The 23,612-nt window shown below is 34.1% G+C and overlaps 2 protein-coding genes across 2 annotated transcripts; both read right to left on the reverse strand.

Annotated features, from left to right (window-relative positions):
• Positions 1–2,040: 2,040 nt before the first annotated feature.
• On the reverse strand, positions 2,041–10,190 carry LOC125675853 (uncharacterized). Its single transcript, XM_048913678.2, has 3 exons — positions 9,333–10,190; positions 8,785–8,913; positions 2,041–5,771 (listed from the first exon to the last, which is right to left on the reverse strand). Exons 1-3 carry the CDS (start codon positions 10,069–10,071, stop codon positions 5,386–5,388), a joined length of 1,254 nt encoding a protein of 417 aa, XP_048769635.2. The 5' UTR covers positions 10,072–10,190; the 3' UTR covers positions 2,041–5,385.
• A 1,191-nt stretch (positions 10,191–11,381) lies between these two features.
• LOC125675875 (multimerin-2-like) lies at positions 11,382–23,612 on the reverse strand. Its single transcript, XM_048913707.2, has 3 exons — positions 22,895–23,612; positions 20,799–20,927; positions 11,382–11,975 (listed from the first exon to the last, which is right to left on the reverse strand). Exons 1-3 carry the CDS (start codon positions 23,592–23,594, stop codon positions 11,581–11,583), a joined length of 1,224 nt encoding a protein of 407 aa, XP_048769664.2. The 5' UTR covers positions 23,595–23,612; the 3' UTR covers positions 11,382–11,580.

Here is a 23,612-nt window from a genome sequence, read left to right on the forward strand (position 1 = left end):
CAGCGTCATTCAGACGCTTTGTGATGTTTTTGTCGTACTCTTCATTTGCCGTCATGTTCTGCACTATTTGTTTCATGTTGCTTAAGTACGCAGACAACTCATCACTGGAGGGGGGCTTTCACGCATTCAGTTTTCTCAATTCCGCTTCCAGAGAGAAAACTTGACTCTGAAGCAGTTGAATTGTTGCCCTATCGCTCTCTGTCTGTTGCTTGAGATTTCTCAGCTCGACCGTCTGGTTCTGAAATATTTGAATTTTCTTCAACTCGGCAGTTTGGTTCTCGAGCAATTTGATTTTCTCTGTTTGGTTCTGAAGGATTTGCATTATTTCAACTAAATTGATATGTTGTCCAGCAGATATCGCACCGGTAGAATTAAAATTTCCGGGGATTAACAAAGCAGCATTTGTTTGAATATTAAATACTAAAAGAAATGTCACTACGCTGAACGATGTTTCAAAAAACATGATGAAAGAATTCTGCTCTTCCGTACTTAATTCTTTTTGTTTTCCAAACCGCCTTCGTATTATACCGGGGGAAATGTGATATTTTATTTATATACTTCTTTACAAGCAACAATCAATGACCTACATAGTTATTTGTTTGCTTTTTGCAATATATTTAAGCACCAAATTAAATTCTCCAAAAGAAAAAAAAAACAATTTATGGTGAAATAACATATCCTTATCTGCAATTTATTTTGTTGCTTTGACGTTATCTGAACCGTATATTAGTTAGATTTTAAAAATAACTAGGTTGTATGGATAAATATTTTATCAAATTAACTTTTGAAAGCACAAAATATCACTTTATATAGGATGTATTCATAACTTGACTCTGGTGTGATATTTTATCTAGATAAGATTTTAAATTTGCTGTATTGTTTCTGGTTTGTATAATTTTCATGAGCTCACACATTTTCTTCATATAAAGAACGAAATTCGTTTCTCTTAAGCAGGTGAACAGCTGTTACCAACACTGTAAAAATAATTTCAATTGATCCACAACTTAGTTTGTTCGATAAACTGGCTGCACAGCGTTATGTAGTTTTAATTTGATCTGCAGTTTGCTGTTAACGTGACTTGAGAACAGAAAATGACCATGCAATATGGTATCAAGACTGAAGAGAGAATAAATATTGTATGGCGGATGTACTGATCATCGTCAACATAGGCGTTACGTGACACTGCTTTATTGAAGCTGCATGGCAACGAAGGACTCATTCATTGATTTCATCCGATCATATGAATGAAACAAGAGGATACGTAACAAAACATACATGCAACGATATAGTGGGTGAAACTTTTACTTGTTAAATGTTTATTTCTTTGCTTATGTTCCATCGAGAATTGTCCACTCAGATTGAGACGTCACCAGTTGCAGATGAAATACCATCAATTTAGACCTATGCTTAGTGCCCAGGACCGTAGCAGTAAGAGTTCTTTAATGTGCCAGTGCCTGTACCAATACGGAACTTCCGTTTTTAAGGTTATATCCGAAAGACCCGTGTTTCCCACGACGGAGCCATCACTACCTATGTTTGACACGGCCATGGTATAAGTGGAGTTCTAACTCTTCACCTCCTGAGTGAAGTTACATGAAAAATTTCATTAGTGTGACGTCACTCCTTTATTTGTCTTTGTATTAAACCCAGTATTGGTTAAAATGAAACATTTGTTTTTTAAAGTGCATGTGGATCAAAATTGGTTTATACAAGTAGAAGCTCGATAATGGAGCGCTGAATTAGCATAAAAATAACTGAAGATATCTTTAATTTATATTTGAAAATATTATCAATTCATTTGATGCGCGCAACACATTCAATTAAAGATCTCTTCAACTAATTAATGATATATCTTTAATTCTGAATCATTTAATTTTACATGTTACACGCTTTTGCATTGGTTGAAAAATTATTGGAATATCGTACCCAACGAAAACAAAATGGCCGGAACTACTTTCTATTGGAATGTTGGGGATTCCTCTGGATGTTTCGTATTTATATATAGATTAGGGAATCCTGAAAAGAAAACCTTAACAGTTCTATCGATCTAAATGAATTTATTAAACAAAGACAAACAAATATCAAATATAAATAATGATTAATTATGCAAAATGAAATAAACATGGCTAATTGAGGATACCCCCCCCCCCCAAAAAAAAAAAAAAAACAGCAGCAACACACGAAACTTCCTTTTGAAATTCCGGGCTGAGAGTTAAACAACCAGATATATACTGCAATATCGTAGCCCTTAACGACTATGGGTTCGAACGTTTATAAGTTGGCACCATAACAAGGCTTCCGTGCGACCTTACAACAGCTGTGACGCCTTAGAAATTCACTGATAAACTCGAAAAACCCTCTGTATAACACTCACTTGTCCAACTGGTAGCCGTGACAACCCTCAAGAGAACCCTACCTGGCATCCCACATCTTGATTATGCACGTGTCCCACGCTTTCCGTTAGTACCGACATCAAACTTTGCACTTAATTCCAGTTCCACTCATCAAAATTCCTGCAATTTTCTCTCAACAGGACTTATCTCTAACTCATCCTTTTAAAACTGCATTCTTCAGTCCACAAGAAACCCGTTTGCTCAAAAGTAAATAACAGTTCGTGGATGTCGCCACTAGGCCTAACGGATTTAGTTGTTTTTTTAAGGTGGATTGATCCTCATTTGACTTATCAATATGAATTGTTAAAATTGGAAAAACTGTAATATAGTTTAATTTAATCAATAACCAAATAAAATGTGTATGTTGCCACCTTCTTAAAGATGTCAGACATACAAAAACAGAAGTATATATCAAAATTAAAAAATCACACATTTTCATTAAACAGAATAATGAAAATTAATGAAAACTTACTGAAATGACAAATTTTAAATGTCAACAGTTTAAGAAAACTGCTAATTCAGATATATATATATATATATAATAATTGTGGATATTAGGGAAATCATTGTGTCATAGACATGCAATAGAGGAAATTCCAGCATAGGAGTCATTGTCCTTGACAACATTTTTAAAATTATAAATAATTGATTATCTATGGAAAATTAAAAAAAATTCAGTATCAAAAGTTTACCAATTTTTTTTTATTCAGTGAATGAAATTCCTCTGAAAAATATATTTCTATCATGCGCAAAATTTAATTAAATAAAGATTTTGCAAAAACCTATGACATCACATGAGGATCGATCTACCTTAAGTTGTGTATTCACAAATTACTACGCCCATCTCGAAATGACATAGAATGTAGTACAAGAATAACTCGTTAATTCAACTCAAATCAAATAATGTTTTATCATATAAACTCAATGTTTTAAAATATTAAATGATAAGGAATGATTTATTATTTTGTCGTTGGATGGAGGTATACCAAGAAAAAAAAGACGGAAAAGTTTTGCATCATGCTGTTTGTACATGTTTTTAGTGATTATTATCATTTTGCTTAGTTTTTCGTACAAAACTGACATTATGCCTCGTTCACACGGAGATTTTAATGCGCATTAGTTTACTTCGAATTAAAATTGACGTCGCGATTTTAATGCGAATTAAATTTACTTCGCATTAGCTCCGTGTGAACGCTAAGCGAAGCTAATTCGAATTAAATGTAGACGCATGTGTAATGGCCAATTTGGGTCACATGCATCATACCTATGGTCAGCTATATATTTCAATGATAGTTTTGTACGAAAAACTAAGCAAAATGATAATAACCACTAAAAACATGTACAAACAGCATGTCATTAGATAATGTCAGACGTAAATATGTGCTCTGCATAGGCATACTGAGTAATACATGTGGAAGGAATTGTTTTTAAATACGACAACAATCTTTTAAAATAGTGATACTATAATTTTCTTTTTTACATTTTTTAAAACAAAAGTGCCGCTCATTGTTAATTTTTATACCATATGACGTCATAGTAGACTTATAATACGTATTAGTAATTAAAAATTACGTCACAACAGTAGTCAGCGGAATGGTGAAAAAGACTCCGAAGTTTTAAAATTGGGTCCATGAAGAAACAATATATTGTCTAGATTGAATGCTGGTTGTCAGAGGAAATAACAAGTAATTTCTTGGGAACATATAAATAAACATGACAAAAAACTTCTTATGTGTAGATTTATGTATGTAAATTGTACACATGTAGTATACTACATATAGGCCTATATAGCGAGCGTTTTGAACAAAGAATTCTGTATCTACACAATATTCATTAAAATATGTATAATAATAATTTTCAATAACATAGTCTATTCTTTAATTTATTTCGCGAACCTTTTAATGGAGATGCATACAAATGTAATGCGTATTAGTTTACTTCGCATTAAATATTACCGCCGTGTAAACGCTATTTAATTCGAATTAATTTAATGCGCATTATTTTACTTCGCATCAAATTTGATGCCAAGTAAAATTTAATGCGCATCCGTGTGAACGAGGCATTAATATATATAGTTGACCATGGGTATGATGCATGTGACCCAAATTTGCCATTACGCATGTGTGTACATTTTTAAATGCGAATTAGCTTCGCTTAGCGTTCACACGGAGCTAATGTGAAGTAAATTTAATTCGCATTAAATCGCGACGTCAATTTTAATTCGAAGTAAACTAATGCGCATTAAAATATCCGTGTGAACGCGGTTCAGATTTAATTCGCATTAACTTACGTTTAATGCGAATTAAATTCTTCGTGTGAACGAGGCATTAAATAATAACTATAATACCCTTCCACCAACTTCCGTGGGGATCCGGGTTAGAATATGTCCTCAGTACACCTTGCGTGTCGGATGAGACCTCAAAACCGAGGCCCCGTGTCACAGCAGGTGTGACACGATAAAGATCCCCCTCCCTGCTCAAAGATCATAAACGCCTAAATTTTGCAACCTTTCACCGGTATTGGTGACGTCTCCATATGAGTGAAAATTTTTCAAGAGGGACGTTAAACAATATTCATGTACAACTAATCAACCCTTCCTCCATAACCTGCCCAAAGCTGTCTGAAGCATGTCTGCTTTACTATTTTCCTTATAAACAGCACTAGAATAGCCTTCCTCCAATCACCTGGGATTTTACTTACTATACTGAATAATCCCCTGCTTGTTGTATTCTGTTAGTACAAGCCGTGTGTCGTGAGGCGGACACTCTTTACTCCTAGCAATGGAAAACATTGATTTTTTTTTTTGATTTTTTTTTGGAATTTAAACTACTGGAAGTTAAAAGTTTCGATACATTATGCCGATATTTTTTTTTTACATCGGAGAAGACTATTCTAAAATCATTTAAAGGTAAATATTTCTACTGCAAGAACAAAGCGTGACATGAAAATTGTGGTTAAAAATTCCGTCAAATGTAATATTTTAGGCATCCTGTCAAATCAGAAACCCTGAGAATGTAGTAATAGAACCGTCGGTGTAGTAACCTTTTCCAGAGTAATGTTTGACCCACACTGTGTCTCCTTTCTGAAGATCTAGCACCACCAGATTTAGGCCAGCGGCGTAACTTCCGTTATATCCCATAGTTCTGACCTTTGTTGATCCATTTAACACGATGTCAGCATAAATAATTTGAGCTGCATTACTCTGAACATTCACGAAAAACACGTAGTTCCCGTTAGTAGGAGCGGTAAATATTCCGTTGCTGGGGTTGTATCCGTTTCCCACATTAGTGATGACCACGGGAAACACCAAGGTGCCGCTGTTCCAGGAGCCACTTGATGATGACACGGAGGCAGTAAAGGCCACCTTCCTAGACAAGTCTACAAATAAAATAAATCAACTGAATTATTCAAGAATGTTTTTCTCCTTTCAATATTCAGATTTATCGGAAACATTACAGGCAAATCACAAATTCTATATACTAACGGATTTTCATACGCAATAATGGACAATTTTCATTAAACAATTATCTTATGGTATATAATCTTTTATGACAAAAGTCTAAAAGGTTATTGTTATTCTCCGAAAAGCTAAATGTGAAATGGACGTCTCGAGAGGTCTGTAAAAAATGTAGCTTTGGTTACGAAAACCAAATATATGTTATCATTCTTATTTACTTTTAAATCTATCATGATGAGTTAGTTTAAAATACAAACTTAGCATGCTAGCTTTAGAAGCAAGTAAGAATAATTATTAAATTATAAGAGAGAGTTATCTACATCTAATGCGATACTAGGCCGCCATATTTCACCATGATATACATAGATATTGTATAACCTTGATAGCATGGTGTATGGAGTTTGACTGCATGGATATATGTAGTTATTATCTATTGAGTTGAAATATTTTGCAACATAGTGCTACATGTAATTAGTATTTTTTCTACCTGTAAATAATTTTACTTACTGAGAAAGTTAAAGAAACACGATTTTTCATTTATAATTATATATTTGTAATTGTTGCTATGGTGACAGTATTCTAATGGGAATGTTTCCTATGGTAACTGTTAGTTAAGATTATGTCTATATGCTATACTTTAGAGAAAATATTGACAAAACGTGTTTGTTCTTAATAAATGTTATAACTTTGTTTAGAATTGACTTAAAATTGTGTGCATCATTGAGTTTCAAGTGTTACATCTAAATGAATGAAATTCTACACCATAATATATATCATATTCGTGACGTCATATCTCCGGAACCATGCAAGATAAGACCTATTCTCTTTAGAGAAGTCGAGAGGCGTAGCCTTCATCGACTTCTCTTCGCAAGCATTCATGTTTTGATTCTGGAAAACGTGTAAATGCCAAAGTCGGTGACGGTTTATGCTTCGACCGACGTTTCGACTCAGATGTGCCTGGATTTACGCAATAGACAAGTTGTTTTCAAACATTTAACAGCAATGCACAAAACCGTCACAAGGAAATAAAGACTTACTTGCTTTTAATCCATTTTCAACATGTCCCCTGTCCCGGGTTTAAATCACAACTCTGTTTACTTTCTCTTAACTGGTCCCCTATTGTGACAGCTCCCAAGACCAGTTAACGTAAACCCGGGACAGGGGACATGTTGAAAATGGATTAAAGCAAATAAGTGTTGATTTCCTTGTGACAGTTTTGTGCATTACTGCTAAATGTTTGAAAACAAGTTGTCTATTGCGTAAATCCAGGCACATATAAGTCGAAACGTCTGTCGAAGCATAAACCGTCACCGACTCCGGAATTTACACATTTTCCAGAATCAAAATATGAATGCTTGCGAAGAGAAGTCGATGAAGGCTACGCCTCTCGACTTCTCTAAAGAAAATAGATAATACCATAAAATTTTCAATGCGCAATTAGGCATACATGTGTGTCATTTCAAAGCGAAAATCTCGTTTTTGATAAATTCCTCATTTGGAACCAAAATCTCATGGCTGGTCACACACACACACACACACACATGCGCGCGCGCGCACACACACACACACACACACACACACACACACGACAAGACAACTCGCCCTCAAGACAACTCGACCCCTCAACGGGACAACTCGCCCCTAAGACAACTCGCCCTCAAGACAACTCGCCCCCTCTTCGGGACAATTCGTCCCCTCTCTTGAGATAACTCGCTCCTTCATATCATACATGTTTACAATTATTATTTTTGGTCTAAATCCAAGAGGTGTATTGGCAAAAATTAATGAATTTCTTATAGATAGTGTATACATCACAGACAATAAGACGTGTTCACATAAACACCGAACTTCGTGTCTTTTTATGCAAGACGAAAGATTTTAGTGAAAATCCAGTGTTTGGGTTCAGTAAATTCATCATCACTTTTATGTACATGTAAAATATATAATTTCAACGGAAACAAGTTAGCGTTTCGTATAGGGAGAGTATTAGCCTCGTCTACAGCTGACGTAGTATAATTATCAATAAGCTGCGTCTGTTGTTAAATCTAATTGTTTGATTTCCCCCAAGTTGTTATAAATTTGCTTCAAACGGTATGAGTTACTCATCATCAGAGTTCTTTACACGTTGAAATCGCCGCGTAAAAAAATTACCCCGCGTAAAGCAAAGCCGTTATAAAATTTCTAAAATGGGAATTTTATTATTTTTCAACGGGAATTAGTTGAGAAACGCATTAAAAGATGATTACATGTATCAGAATATTCATGTTTCACCTTTACACTTATGTATACTATATCGATAAAACACACACACACACACACCAAACGGAAACCCCCAAACTTTTCTCAGTATTGGAGACATTTAATCAATTACCTGAAGATCAGTAAATATAATTTTCCTTGCCAATTGATTTATGAAAAGTAAACTTTTTCTGAAATGCAATAATTAAATATGTGTATAATTCTATTAGAATTTACCATTCGTGTTAAAGTATGAAATAAAAAGACGTATCTTTATAGGGTTAAAAGTGTAAATAACACAAACACACAAAATAAAAATAAAATGTGATAATATATTTATATATAATATTCGGGGCGGGTTGTCTCAAGAGAAGGGGGTGACTTGTCCTGAGAGAGAGCGAGTTGTCCTAAGAGGGGGCGAGTTGTCTTGGGAGCGAGTTGTCCAGCTGAGTTGTATATATGAAAGGTGAAGATAACGAACAGTGATCAATCTCATAACTCCTATATAGTGTTATCAAGAAGTCACTTAAACTTTACTACCCTTTGTGCTACAGAATCCGGATCATTCTTTGTCACGTGGTGTAATAATGCAACTGTGCATGACAAATCAATGAAACATCCGCAACAAAAATACAGAGATACACCATAAAATGATGAAATGTTCGTCTACTTGTTCTGATATTCGTTCAACTTTACCGCATTTGTTGCTTGTCATATTCATTCGGAACACCTCCAGAGCCGACACTGTAGAGGACAGCTTAAGTTGGTCATACTGAGATTGTCTCAGCTCCGCTTTCAGGTCAACAATCGTCTTATTGACTTCATCTAAAATGATCAAATTATTTAAATATACATACAGTGGCGTAGCTAGGTTTGAAATATGTGTAAGCCGGGGGCATTTGTTGTAATATGTAATAAAAATGTAACGAAAATATTTGTAAGCACGTGCATACAGTGCTACTGTGTAGCTACGCCACTGACATACATGTATTTTGAAACTTCATGTGTTCTTTGTATTTACTATTTTTCGTTTACATCAAACGTAATTACGATACATCAAAAGATCCAGACATTGATGAATTTATTTATTCTAATAAATTACTTAAATGTATGAAAATTCAAGTACCTTTCACGGATATTTAAGTTTCTTCATCCTGGAAACTCTTTGACCGATAAAATTTAACATATATTCATAATTCATCTTATGTTTTAAAACATATTAAAACAATTATTTTTCAACTTACCAAAACTTGAAGTTATGATGCTGTTTTGCGAATGTTTGAGGTCAGATACCGATTTGGAAACCTTGCTGTCCGCTAAGACTAAATCACTGCTCAATCTCGCCATAGTATCATTCAGTCTTGATGATAACATTTCATACTTTTCCTCTATAATTTCAGGAATACCCTTGTCAACTTCTAATGTGTGTCTATTCAAATCAAGAAGAGTAATTGAGAGATACCGAACTTCCACTTTTAAATCACTGAGTACCGTGCTAGTGTTTCTCTCAAATGTTTCTCTTTTCTCCTCCAACTGCAATACAAACTCCTGAAAATGGTCGTTGATCTGTGTAAAGTTTTGTTTGACGGTGTTCAAAGTGTCCTCACACTTCCTGTTTTCAAGGTCAAGTTTCTGGTTTTCACGCTTCATTGAATCTACTTCCTGTTGTAAGTTTGTCACTTCTAAATCCGTTTTCTGCTGTGTGGCTTCTAACGTCTTCATGATTTGCTTCAGATCGACCATGTCTTTCATCAAGGCGTGCACATTCTTTACAAGGGCCATTCTGATGAGTGTCTCTTGGTTCAGGAGCTGCCGGAAAACGTCCACATTTTCCGAGTCAAGTCCACTTACGTCCAGTTGAGTTACATTGTTATTTTTGTTGTCCGTGAGAACAGAAAAAGCAAATGATTGCATGAAAGAAATCAACACTAACGTAAGGACTAGTGATCGTTTCATCTTGGAAATCAGAACGAGAATATTCATGTGTAAAGTTTTGAAGTCAGTTTTATGAAAGCGTCATGACGTAAAATCTCCAAATTGTATTTTTTTCTTCCAGAGCCATGTATGAATTATGGAGCGTTTTCCAACTACGAAGTTTATGACAATCAAAAATGACATTTTGAAAGATATCATTTGCCAACTTTGTGTAATTATTACTTCCCTTCACAAATTAGCTTAATTACGTTAAATAGACATAATGAACATTAAAGAATGTAAATGTTATACTTATATAATTATGAGAATAAGGCAAACTGTATCACGTATAACAGAACAAACTGCACTTAACCGAACATCTCTCAAGATGGATTCATATATCTAAATGGTTTTTTAAACAAACTAGAACGAAAGTGTGGCTAAGTTATATCATGTGAATTTTAAAAAGGTGAATATAAGGAATAGTGACCACTTTCATAAATCCTATAAACACGGTCCCTGAACACGGCAGAGGTGTGTTCAACTATCAAGAAGGGGTGAGTTTTCCCTGTTGGCAGGTCACACCCACCGTAAGTTCCATATTTTGATCAAGTAAACGAAGTAATCCTTAGTCAAAATCAGAATATGGAAAACAATTTGAATGAAACACACCAGACATCATTTCACCTAATGATCTGCGAAATACATAATTTATTATGATCACTTTTTAAATAAAGACAGACTACTGACAAAAAAGTTGATATTACATGGGTTTCAACAGTCTTGTTTAAAGTAAACATTTATGAGAGTGATCACTGCTCGTTATCTTTTCCTTTTTCATCTTAAAGAATAATAAGCAGACATCAAGCATGCCAAGGAATTCGCTACGCATCTATTTCAGAAACTTACGAGTGAACAAGGCGAATACAATTGCGAAATGTACCCGGAAATTATGTATGATGGTGTCACGGCAAAACATCTGGAGTCAGTTGGAAATGTAATTTTGGCCATCTATGATACAGCGGATAATTCGAAAGACCCCGAGAGAAACCCTTCCAGGGATAACATTATTTGCCGTTATATAAATAAACAATGTAGATAGACCGAGGTTATGGTGTTTTTTTTATTTGTACATTTATTGATGAAAAATCAATGATTTTAAAAGTGACCACATATGTTGTAGACTCCATACAATTTCCTTCCAAGTATTAATTTACCTGATATTTTCAGGCAGATTTAAAAGTTTCATGTTGGTCTACGTCAATAGCAAATCAACCGTAGAGAATATCAGAGTATTCACGAAAATATCCGTTACCAGTTGAAGTAAAACACAACATACTCGTTGTTATGAATCCTGCTTAATAATTCAAAGGCATAGCAAAATTCTGAAAGGTTAATTTATTCAAATTCCTCTATATAGGAGAAACTATATACAGAGGTATGATAAAAAGGATTAACTCACAATGCTTGCCCTTTTATCAAAATTGTAGTTTAACCAATTCTATGTTCAGTGCAAGCAATGGCAATATCAATGATTATTGATTATACAACTCTTTGAAATTTGTTTTAATAATTCAGTCAAATAAGGAAACCAGAGAATGTGGTAATAGGACCGTCGGCATAATAACCTGATCCAGAGTACCTTTTAACCCACACTGTTTGTCCCTTCTGAAGAGTTAGAACCACCAAATTGGGACCCGATTCGTAATAATCGCTACCACTACCATAAGCCATGGTTCTGACTTTTGTTGATCCATTTAACACGATGTCTACATAAATGGTTTGTGTAGTATAACTCTGTACGTTTACGAAAAACACGTAGTTCCCGTTGGTAGGAGCGGTAAATATTCCGTTGCTGGGGTTGTATCCGTTTCCCACATTAGTGATGACCACGGGAAACAACAAGGTGCTGCTGCTCCAGGAGCTGTCAGCTGATGACACCGTAGCACTAAATGCTACCCTTTTAGGCATGTCTACAAATAAAGGTTTCTCTAAATAAATCATCAAATCGTTTATCTTTCTGATAATAGCGAGCACAGCGAGCAACATTTAAATTTCGAGCCTCTCATGATCTTATCGACCATCCATTTTGATCTCGCAAAGTCTCATCTCGATGACCTGAGATTATCCAATTAACTGGATCATCTCAATTCCAATTTATGCGCACCTTATATACGTCTTATACCAGAAATGAAAAGGGTGTGTCCATACTTAGGTTTTACTATTTGATATTGAATGCATCATCTATATATACATTTTTCGATGAGTAAACATATCCATCCATCTATCTCTCTATCTATCTACATAAATCAAAAATCGACAAGAAGAATTACATTGTCAAATTTTCGGGACCTGTCCCTTCCTCTAGATAAGCAAAAAGGTTTACATGAGATGGTTAAAGATGTACGAAAACACTACCACTAAACCTACATTAAATCTATAAACGTATTTACACAGTATGTTACACGTTTATAGTTTGTTTGTTTTTGGCGTGCTAATCAATGTTTTCTAGGAAGTGAAATAGGACACATCCTCTTCGTTCAATGGTCTGATCCACAATCAGACAGACCTTTAAAGGGACATGGACACGATTTGAGCCAAAAATTTCCAAATTTTATTTTTCCATATTTAATGTTTGGAATGCTTAACTAAGGTATAACGATCAGCAAAAAATTGAATGTCAGTAGTCAAGGTACAAAGAATTGCTAGAGCTGTATCTCGCTTGTAACTCAACAACTGATATTCAAATTCTGGTTGCCCATTAGAAATATTTAGTTTAGCATAGTAAACAATAAAAATGGAAAAATAAAAACTTATTTTGACTTGGAATTTCACAAAATTAAGCATTTTGGTGTAGTATGAAAATGTAAATCCATATGAAATGACAAAATGCCACTGTCCATGACAGCCCTCGTGCATATATTGCATAAAAAAATCAAAAATACATTGTTATGCTCCGAATACAAAGAAACGTTTTTGTGACGTAAAAATGATTCCCTTCATTTATTGAACTTGCAAAGCATCGATGAATATAAATATTAACTTAAAGGTGGATACTTTATATGCTCAGTACTTGCATGCATTTTATTGAATTATGAAATAATAAAATATTTCGGTCATGAACCCACATTACTCTTTCTTACGTACAGATGAAACATTTAATGCTAAATGATTTATGTTAGGGGACTAAATTTTCAGTTGAATTAATGGCGTAAGAAAATATATCATTCCCTCATTCAAAATATTTGAAAGTACTTATTTTTGTCTTCAGTAGAACAAATCACAGGGTATAATAAATTCATATGATATTTTGAACTTGCTATTCCACTGGGAGCTATTTTAAATGCCCTACTCGAAATATTTTTGGAAAGAAAAATGGAACATGTATTCATATTCTATGATGAGTCATTCAAAACATTAGTTTGCTAAACACCATTCAGAACTACGCACAAGCAGTTTGAAGTTGTTATTAAAAGAATCAGTTCCTCGTTGATAATATCTACGTGGTCTTTGTTCATCAGGTCTTCCAACAGTCTATTGTATTTCCATGAGCGCAAATTGTGCTCCTTTATTAGCTTACTTGAATCTATATTCTGATGAAGAAAAATACATTGAAAACCTTCTGCATGAGAAAAACTATCTTTCAGTGATCTCAGTTTTTGCGGTCTTATTCGAAGGACCACCCCATTTAGTTGACTCTTACCACAATCAAGAGGTCCGTGTTTGCCCAACTATCTATTTTGTATTGCTTATAGGAGTTATGAGATTGATCACTGTTCGTTATCTTCACTTTGCATTGAGAACCTATTCTAATTCAGATTCCCACGAGACTTTGCATTAATTCATATTTCCATTCCATTCTATATATCCCAGTGAACTTGAATAAAAGACACCACATAGTCTCCCATATCTGCTTCTAGCTACAAAACTGTAGCTGTCTGAAAAAATATTGGGACAGATTAGAGAGTTGCAGATCCACCCCTTATAAAAACCTTCTATTTACGGCACATATAAATGCGCAAGGTTGAGGCCTTATATCGTTGTAGAATAGTCGGTGGACATATAGTTTTGTTCTGTCTGTCTGAAACTTTATGTTTGCTCATAACTCTTGAAGGGTGAGTGATATGGGACTCATAGTTCATGTGCATATTCCTTGTGGCAAGAACTTTCATTTGTGATACCAAAGTTCTATACCTTGTGACCTTAAACTTAGAGTTCAACCTACTTTTAAGAAAACATAACCTAGGCAATATCTCATGAAGTATTCAAGTTAGAACTTTCTTAATTTGTATATATATATTCCTTATGGCAAGATATTACATTTATGGTAATGATCTTTGACCTTGCGACCTAGACGTGTGAGATTGACCCAACTTTCAAAACTTTAATCCAAACTTTAACCTTGGTCATACATTTTTAAGGGCGTGTGATAGGTCTCTCATATTTCTTATGTGCGATTCTTGTGACACGTCCTTTTCTTGTACCAAAGTCTTTAAACTTGTGACCATGACCTTGCAGTTGACCTACTTTTAAGAAAATGTAACCTAGGCAATATCTCCTGACCTATTTATGGTAGGGCTTTCATCATTTGTACATAGATTCCTTATGGCATGACCGTTTATTTCATACCATGATCTTTGACCTTAACCCGTCAGTTTGACCCAAATTTCATATGTGCGTATGTGACAAGAATCACAAGGCATTTCTTTTGGTAACAAATTAATTGATCTTGTTAGCTTACCTGCAGTACCACAATGGAAACTAGCTATATACTAATTTATGTAATCCTGGATAAATAAAGGCTATTACCTGAGCTGAAAGGTCAATTGATATTTTCTGATCACCTGTTGTCAATCGTCCGACTGTCTGAAAACGTTTTATCCCTAACAATTCATTTTGAAAGGGAATATAGTAATGGTATAGTTCTTGTGTGGATAAGTATGATTGGGAGTGTGTTTTTATTTTCTTTGATACAGCGTTTTACTAATTAAAATAACTGAGGAACCATACTGTTTTGTCAGTACATGTAGCAAATTTAATATATCACTCAAACTCACTATAACCTGTTACTTTTGCCATTTACGACTTTCATAATTTTGAAGAAAAAATCTGGATATGATTTTGTTTTACAGGAGACAAAAGTCAAGTACATGTACTATCAATTTAAAAAAAATAAAGGATATATCTATTCTATCAAAAATGATACCCTATAAGTTGTCCAGACTCAAATTCAGAGTGTATTGTTACAACTGTTAGTAAGAAAGAATGATTTGGTTTTATGACCAACATGTTTCATAACTAAAGAAAATGCATGCACATTTGGCGCATATCATCTAAATCTGGATGATGACAAAAATTCATCCTTATAAACATTAACAAGTGAACAAAATTTATTTGAAACAAATTATGTTGTTAACTTCATTGATAATTTGCAAAATATAATGTCATCCGGCAATTCCATGTTCAATGCATGGACAACTACGAGTACAGCATGAACAAAAGCGGAATACACATACATGTTGCCATACCTACTCGACAATGATTTATGCTCATTCTGTTCTTTCAATCTGAAAAATCCTACTGGAATTTTATTTTCCATAAGGAAGTTAGCTCCTGAGCTTTTGAGCACAACTGCGTAGGATGATACAACTTAAGTATTTACTGGTTCGATATTGATCCCATCGGTGCAAACATATTACAAAGCTATTGATGAACTCTGTCAAGTTGAAAAATTGTGTGTCAATTCAAATTTTGAAAGGGTTTTGCAGGGACTATGTTTTGTGGCGGAAGAATTGATTAATTAAAAAGTTCTAATTCTGCATGATATTACCTTTTCTGCTTCATCCGATAATATCTTCTACTTTTATACTCTTATATGTGTATTTCAGTTTTTAAATTTAGGATATAAGTAGTTAAGACTTGGAACTAGTTCAAATGTTGTAATTTATTAATTTGGTTGATATATATTTCTAAAACAGAACACCGATTCTTTAAAAATTTGAATTTATTTACTCGGAATCTTGTATAAAAATTCAATATTTTCGCCAATGATTTAGAAATTTGATCTCCAATCCCCACTTTCTTTAGTTCCATTTAAAAATTTTAAGACAAGACCATGAAAATTATATGATATTTCAGGAAATGGCATTACTCCTAATTTGTCCTTATAAACTCTCAAATTTGATATCGTGATTTTTTTCGTATCTCAAGTGCAAAAGGGTCATTGTTCATTTCTATTACTTCTATTAAACTTTTTTACAGAAGGCATGATAATATATCCATTTTATGTAATGATTGATTTGTGTTGCTTATGTTGTGTTAACACCAACAGACGAATCAAGTTTAATTGAATAAATTTTAAGTACAAAAAGGTCATGTTTAGAACCCTGTAGCTCAATAACAAGCATTGCAACCCCAGTTTTTCTTTTCAATTTTCTATTTCTTTTTCAACGTAGAAATCAAAAATACACTTTCCAAGAAACTGAAATTACTCCAAATCTCAGGTGAGAACCTCTTTAAGATACAAAAATCTCGTGTGGAATTTCCCCCTTCCCCCAAACAATCATATGGAATTTTGTATCAATTTTACAGAGATTTTATTTCTAATACAGTAGTTTTTATTTTCCTTCCGACATTAATTTCTTGTACGATTTTGAAGTATCAACAGAATTTTGATAAAATGCTACAGTGAATGTATTTTTTCTGTAGGAAATTCACTTTTTCTAATGGATTTTTTATCCATCAAATAAAAGTCAAATGTGCTAGGCTGTAGATAATGACTTATTACATGGCATATCGTCTTTGATATTTTCTAATAAGTAAGAGATGATAGGCAGTGATTGTTACTCGCAGTGTGGTAGAATTATATGAGAACAATAAGACAGTTGTCGGAATTTCGTCCTGTTCGTGTAAGGAACGGTCTACATTTTTGCAGACTTTCAGTAATGCCCTTGCACCGAAAGTTGGGGGCGTGCTTATCGATGCGGTCCTAAGCTTCAGATAAAATAGCATTAAAGCAATACTATAGGGCTATTGAACTTATATTGGTGAATATTGGCACGAGTTGGCTGTGAAAATGCACGAGCTTGCGAGTGCATTTTGACAGCCAACGAGTGCCAATATTCACCTATATAAGTTCAATAACCCTTTTATTATATAGCTAAAGTATTTAGTTGTTAAATTATATCCCTTTTAACTCAAACTACTCGAAAATAGACGAGAATTCATCAATATTGGCAGTGTGCAATAACAGCATGCATTTCTTAACTGTTCAATATTTAATCCGTCATTAACGCATGAAGCAAACTGATTTTGTAAATGGGGACATCATAATTTATGTACAGTAAAACATTTTGCTTAAGTAAATATCAAATACCGGCTCTGTCAGATTCGGAGGACCGTCGTCTGCCATTTTGGCTTGTTTACGTCGTTACGGTAACGTCAATATTGAACGCTCATACTCGGAATGTTTCGGGCGCATACAATTTACGCAATGCAAAGTTAACGTTCAATAAATTCTCAGGATATTGAACGCTAACATTCTCTAGATTTTACGCAGATTTTATATTAGACTATTTATTAGCTATATAATAAAAGCTGTAACTGACGGCAGGTAAATAAAATAAAAGACCAAACATCTAACATATTTGTGATTGAATTTATATAAATTCATAGAATCAGAGTGAATCTGAAGCAACGAACACGTCAAATCAGCAGAAAATGTCGATTCATGAATCATTGTCATCCTGTCAGTAATTCCTGCTCGTAATCTCCTATGTGCATTTACCTCGGGGGTCACCAGTTCGGAAAAAGCGAAAGAGGGGCACTATGCACGTGTCAGATTTGTAAACAATTTGACATGCCAATTTTATAGAAAATTCACTATCAAAATTTCATTTGAGTGGCACATTTTCCTAATATTACTTTCCTACACTTATAGTCCTTCTTGTCATTCATGAAACGTGTAGTTACTCACGTCAGTTTCCGTCTTTGTGTATTACCTCGGTCTCAGCAACCCATTTCTGTTCGGCAATATATCGTTCCAATGTCCGTGTATACGACTTATTGGCGGTTTATACGAAACGCTCATTGTAGGTATGCTCTCAAACAATATTCCCTTGTTTATTTTGATGATTTTTTCTTCATATCTTGGTGATTATATTGGTTATATTGATAGGTGTTGTTCGGTGCATAATTGGATAGTTGTAAAAATACCGTCAGTTACAGCTTGTATTGCTTTATACACAGGGTGCATTATATCTTACGGTGCCAACTCTTCATGCCACTGTGTTTTAACAGGTTCTACCAGATGTCTGATAAAAACAAAGTTTAGTTTCTTCCATTATATGGAGAACACTCAAAATGTGCTTTCGTCAAATTGAAGGGATGGGAGGCAAAGAGGGGGGCTTACAGACGTATTTGATGTTCATTTCTGTTCATGTTTTGATAAAGGAGTGAAGACAACTGGAGAAGAAGTTTACTTCACGATTGTCAGAAAACTCGAGACAAGCAAAAACAAACAAATATAACAAAACCCAAAACTCTAAATCGGGGTTGGGGTTGATTCTTCGAATGATTTTTAATTGGAATTCCACTACTGTGGCAATTCACTATTACTATTCAAAAAAGGGGATCGCCTATAGATCAAACTTTGCTTGCAAATATAACCAACTTTGTATGTGATATTAGATGACGGTTGTCAGAAAAAGCGAGGGTATAACCCCAATCCCTGCTATGTGCTTGATAATTAGTTTTGTATACATTTGATGAAGTTGATTTACCCAAAAATAAATTTTCACAAGATTGGTCGAATCGCACATGAGAAAACATATTTCAACAAAAGATTACATTACAGATACGGATTCGATATAATTACCATGCTCCGTTCATAGACATCTGTTGTACATATTTTTGTCTGAAGTGTGGAATATTGTGCATGCGTTGTTTGTACATGTAATTTTTGGTATATCTCTTGTGCTTTGGTCGTCAAACATTTTGATGAAAAATAATAATGAAGATGTGCTAAAGACATCGTTATCCTGATCTAAGGAATTCGAGGACTTATATTTGCATACTTTGTAACCGGGCATCATGACCCAAGATTGCCAGCGAAAATGCACACAAAAAAAATCATATCATTTGTCAGTAATTATACTTAATTCTTAGTCGTCCCCCCCCCCCCCCCCCGAAATCCGCCACTGGGAAGGTATGATTGTAAACAAATATGTGTTGAATATACAGGTAAATTATACTAAGAATCGGGATTGAAGTATTTGAAAATATATGATTTTTTTCTTTCAATGGCACAAGAATTATCATAAGCGTAATATTTACGTGTATATATTCAACAAATATTTGTTTTCTATCATATCTTTCAAATCCGACTGACCTTTACCAAAGAATAAGCTAAATGAAAGCGTTTCAACCAATCGGTGAACAGCTTACAAGTGAAGGTGACAAAAATGAATTCCGTCATGACAAAAACGACTTTTGTGTACAAAAATGAATTTTGTCATGACAAAACTGATTTTTGTTCACTGAAAAATAATTCTTTATAGCAAAATTTATTTTAGTCACTACGTAAATGAAGTTATAATTTATAAAAACATAGTTTTGTAAGACAAAAGTGATTTTGTTATGACAAAATTCAATTTCGTCTAACAAAATTCAATTTTGTCACAGAAAACTGACTTTTGTTGCAATATTTCTCAGTTTTAATTTGCATGCAAATTAGTTTTCAGATTCCAAATAAAACTAAATTGCATAAAAAAATTCACTTGTGATACAAAAATAAAAGTTTTGTCTGCAAAAATGAATTTTGTTATGACAAAAGTGACTTTTGTCCAATGGAAGATAATTTTATATCACAAAATTCATTTTTGTGATTTGTTATCAATTTTGTTAATTTGAACTCATTTTGTTGAATAAAAGTCATTTTTGTCCACACAAAATTGGATTTTGAGAACAAAATCACAAGAGTCCCATTTGGCGCCCTGTAATTACATCTATTAGATTTTCAACAGTGAAATACTGAAATTTATCCATTGAATAAAAACTTGATATTTTAAGAGTTGTTATTTTTACACTGTGAATAACAAAAATGTTATTTTCACAATATGAATATACTGAATAAGCTGGATTACTTACCGCAATATTCATCCGCGATATATAAGATCACTTTTTTAAATGTTATACATGCTTAAATTTTCATGTTTTTTTTTATTTGAATACCCAAAATAATGATGAAATATAGTTGTCTCATTGTTCAAATGTATCGACTCTATCATCGTCGGAAACCCACGGCTGACTACGCTTCGTTCCTCCCTCCATCACCCGTGGTTCCGTTCATTCCTACTCGCTCGTTCTCATGAATAATTCATGAGGCACTTTGATTGGGCGCTTATCGTATACTCTGAGCGAATTTGTCCAATCAACAAGACGCTTTCCGCCCAATTTCGGTATACAATTCTTGTGATACCAAAGTTAAATTGATGCTAGCTTTAAAAACAGAAGAGTTCCGTTACTATAACGATTACTTTGACTGGATGGACAGCTAAAAGTGCTTAAGGAAAAACCAAAGAAAATGTGATAAACAAAAGATTAAATGTTATTGTTAGATATCGAATTTATTTCACGAGTAAGACAGGATTTTTTTTTTTTATTTTCATTCGTACTTCGCACCCGTGAAAATATCAAACAAATCTTCTCTCACTCGCGATATAAATTCTACATCCAACAACGAAACAATGAATATCCTCTCTGTATATGAAAAAAAACAACTGAATCATGAATCATACCGCATTTGTTGCTTGTCATGTTCATTCGAAACACCTCCAGAGCCGACACTGTTGAGGAGAGCTTCATTTGATCAAACTGAGATTCTTTAACTTCCGCCTTCAGGTCCACAATGGTTTTATTAACTTCATCTAAAACAATGAAACAATATATATATATATATATATATATATATATATATATATATATATATATATAGTGAAACTTCTCTAAACCGGCCGGCTCTCGGACCGATAAACACGGCCGGTTTAAAGGGATTGTCGGTTTACCGAGAATTTAGCATTTAGATACATTTTATCTTAATATTGTCAAAGTAGGTACTGTTCACTTTGTTCTGGTGAATCTATGATAAATTATCGGTAGAGATCAAATTAGTCCGTTTCTACTTGCAGGTAATTATAAATTCTCGCTGAAATCACCTAATCTTAAACTAAATATCTATAACACGATACATAAAGAAAACACAGAAGCCTATTATTGGAATTCCTCTGACCTCAAAACACTCTGTATACATTCATCGCTTATATCATTAACAAATTTGTTTTGACGTTTTTAAAAAGTACAGTAGTAAATATGAAGTTGTAATTTGAATATTTCTTAGGAATTCTATGGAAACCAAGAAAATTAATTAATTTATTATTAATAATTATCGTTGTTCTTTATCAACTACCGCTTATATCCATGCGATAGTATGGTCTAACAATATGGCGTTTGATACTTAGGCTATCCATTCAATATGTTCCTAACTGTTTTTACACTTCGTACAAAATTTAGAAGAGTGCTTGGATTAGCCAAGTGTCACTTAATACCTATGATACCACAGGTAAACAATAGAAATTAGGGAGGCCACTTGTGTTTTTCACACCTCCGGTAGATAATTTCCCACCTGGCCGGTGGGTCAGTCAATTTGCACACCTGGCCGATTTTGATCACCCTCTGGCCAAACTTTTCAAGTCTTCAAAAAGTGACCGGTATTATAAGGGTAAATTACACATGTTTGTTAACAAATGTGCTTTAAAAAGTGGCCGATGTCCGGTTTTCAGGAGTGGCCAGTTTTGTAAGACTATCTTTGTAAGGAAATGTTAAGATCTCTGCCGGGACTTTGAAAATCGGCCGATATTCAGAGAGAACCGGTTTTCTGAGGGGCCGGTTTGGAGAAGTTTCACTGTATATATCTATATATATATATATATATATATATATATATATATATATATATATATATAACATTTTCGAATAAGATCACAGTTTTTCACAAAATCGGTAGCTTTTAAGAATTGATAAATGGTATTTCCTAAAAGAAGAAATAAAGAATAGAAGGTGGTGAAACAATAAAAAAAAAGAACATGTGAAAAGGTTTGGTTACAACCATTTATAAATCTACACTTCATGATGTTGATTACATATCAGTTTGACAAATTGTGAACTAAATAAAGTCCTACTTGGTTAGCGAGAAGATTTCAAAATCCTTCCCATATATATTCACTAAACAACAATTACATATCAAAGATCTCGGGGTTACGCATTGAACAGATGTGAATCTTCAGTATATAAAATAAGTTTTGAAAGATCGGTAAAGTTGGCTACTAGTAACCAGCTACTAGTAACTGGCTACTTAAAAAGAGAAAAGTTGGCTACTAGTAGCCAGCTACTTGAACCAGGAAAAGTTAGCTACTAGTAGCCAGTTACTAGTAGCCAACTTTTCTCTGTTTTAGGAGCCAGTTACTAGTAGCTGGTTACTAGTAGCCAACTTTACCGATCTAGTTTAGAAGCACATTTCGGCTTTTTGCGGTTCTTGAAAAGATATCTCAAACAACCAATACCATCGTTGCCACTTCTGAATTATCTCCCAATGGAAAACAGTCCGAACCTTGAGTTGAACAAAACAATTTCCTTTACTCAATGATCTGACAAGTTTGGTTGAAATGTTCATTCTAGAGAAGTCCAGATTATGAGAAGTTAGCAGACGACAGACACGAGATGGACGTCAGTAGCAGACGACAGACACGAGATGGACGTCAGTCTCACTTTGATCAGAAAAACTTACTTGATCTCTCAGCTCAGTTTAGTTTGTATAAGTACAAAATCTGTAACTTACCAAATATTGAAGTGATTCGAGTTTTTTGCAAGTTTTCGAAACCAGATATCTTATTGTTTGTTGTTGTCAAATCGTTGTTAAGACTCTCCAGGGTATTGTTCAGTCCATTAGATAACATTTCATACTTTTTCTCTATCATCTCAGAAATACCCCTGTCAACTTCTAACGTGTGTTTATTCAGGTCAAGAAGAGTAATTGAGAGATACCGAACTTCCACTTTTAAATCACTGAGTACCGTGCTAGTGTTTCTCTCAAATGTTTCTCTTTTCTCCTCCAACTGCAATACAAACTCCTGAAAATGGTCGTTGATCTGTGTAAAGTTTTGTTTGACGGTGTTCAACGTGTCCTCATACTTTCTGTTTTCAAGGTCAAGTTTCTGGTTTTCACGCTTCAGTGAATCTACTTCCTGTTGTAAGTTTGTCACTTCTAAATCCGTTTTCTGCTGTGTGGCTTCTAACGTCTTCATTGTTTGCTTCAGATCGACCATGTCTTTCATCAAGGTGTGCACATTCTTTACAAGGGCCATTCGGATGAGTGTCTCTTGGTTCAGGAGTTGCCGGAAAACGTCCACATTTTCCGAGTCAAGTCCACTTACGTCCAGTTGAGTTAAATTGTTATTTTTGTTGTCCGTGAGAACGGAAAAAGCAAATGATTGCATGATTGAAATCAACACTAACGTAAGGACTAGTGATCGTTTCATCTTGGAAATCAGAACGAG

Source organism: Ostrea edulis, chromosome 3 (genome assembly GCF_947568905.1).
Source record: "Ostrea edulis chromosome 3, xbOstEdul1.1, whole genome shotgun sequence".
Lineage (NCBI taxonomy): Eukaryota > Metazoa > Mollusca > Bivalvia > Ostreida > Ostreidae > Ostrea > Ostrea edulis.

Coding starts and splice junctions, on each gene's coding strand:
- LOC125675853 (XM_048913678.2), bottom strand. CDS start 10,071: ATGAATATTCTCGTTCTGATTTCCAAGATGAAACGATCACTAGTCCTT. Junction 8,914..9,332: donor CATCATAACTTCAAGTTTTG/GTAAGTTGAAAA, acceptor TGATCATTTTAG/ATGAAGTCAATAAGACGATT. Junction 5,772..8,784: donor TATGACAAGCAACAAATGCG/GTAAAGTTGAAC, acceptor TTTTATTTGTAG/ACTTGTCTAGGAAGGTGGCC.
- LOC125675875 (XM_048913707.2), bottom strand. CDS start 23,594: ATGAAACGATCACTAGTCCTTACGTTAGTGTTGATTTCAATCATGCAA. Junction 20,928..22,894: donor TCGAATCACTTCAATATTTG/GTAAGTTACAGA, acceptor TCATTGTTTTAG/ATGAAGTTAATAAAACCATT. Junction 11,976..20,798: donor CATGACAAGCAACAAATGCG/GTATGATTCATG, acceptor CTTTATTTGTAG/ACATGCCTAAAAGGGTAGCA.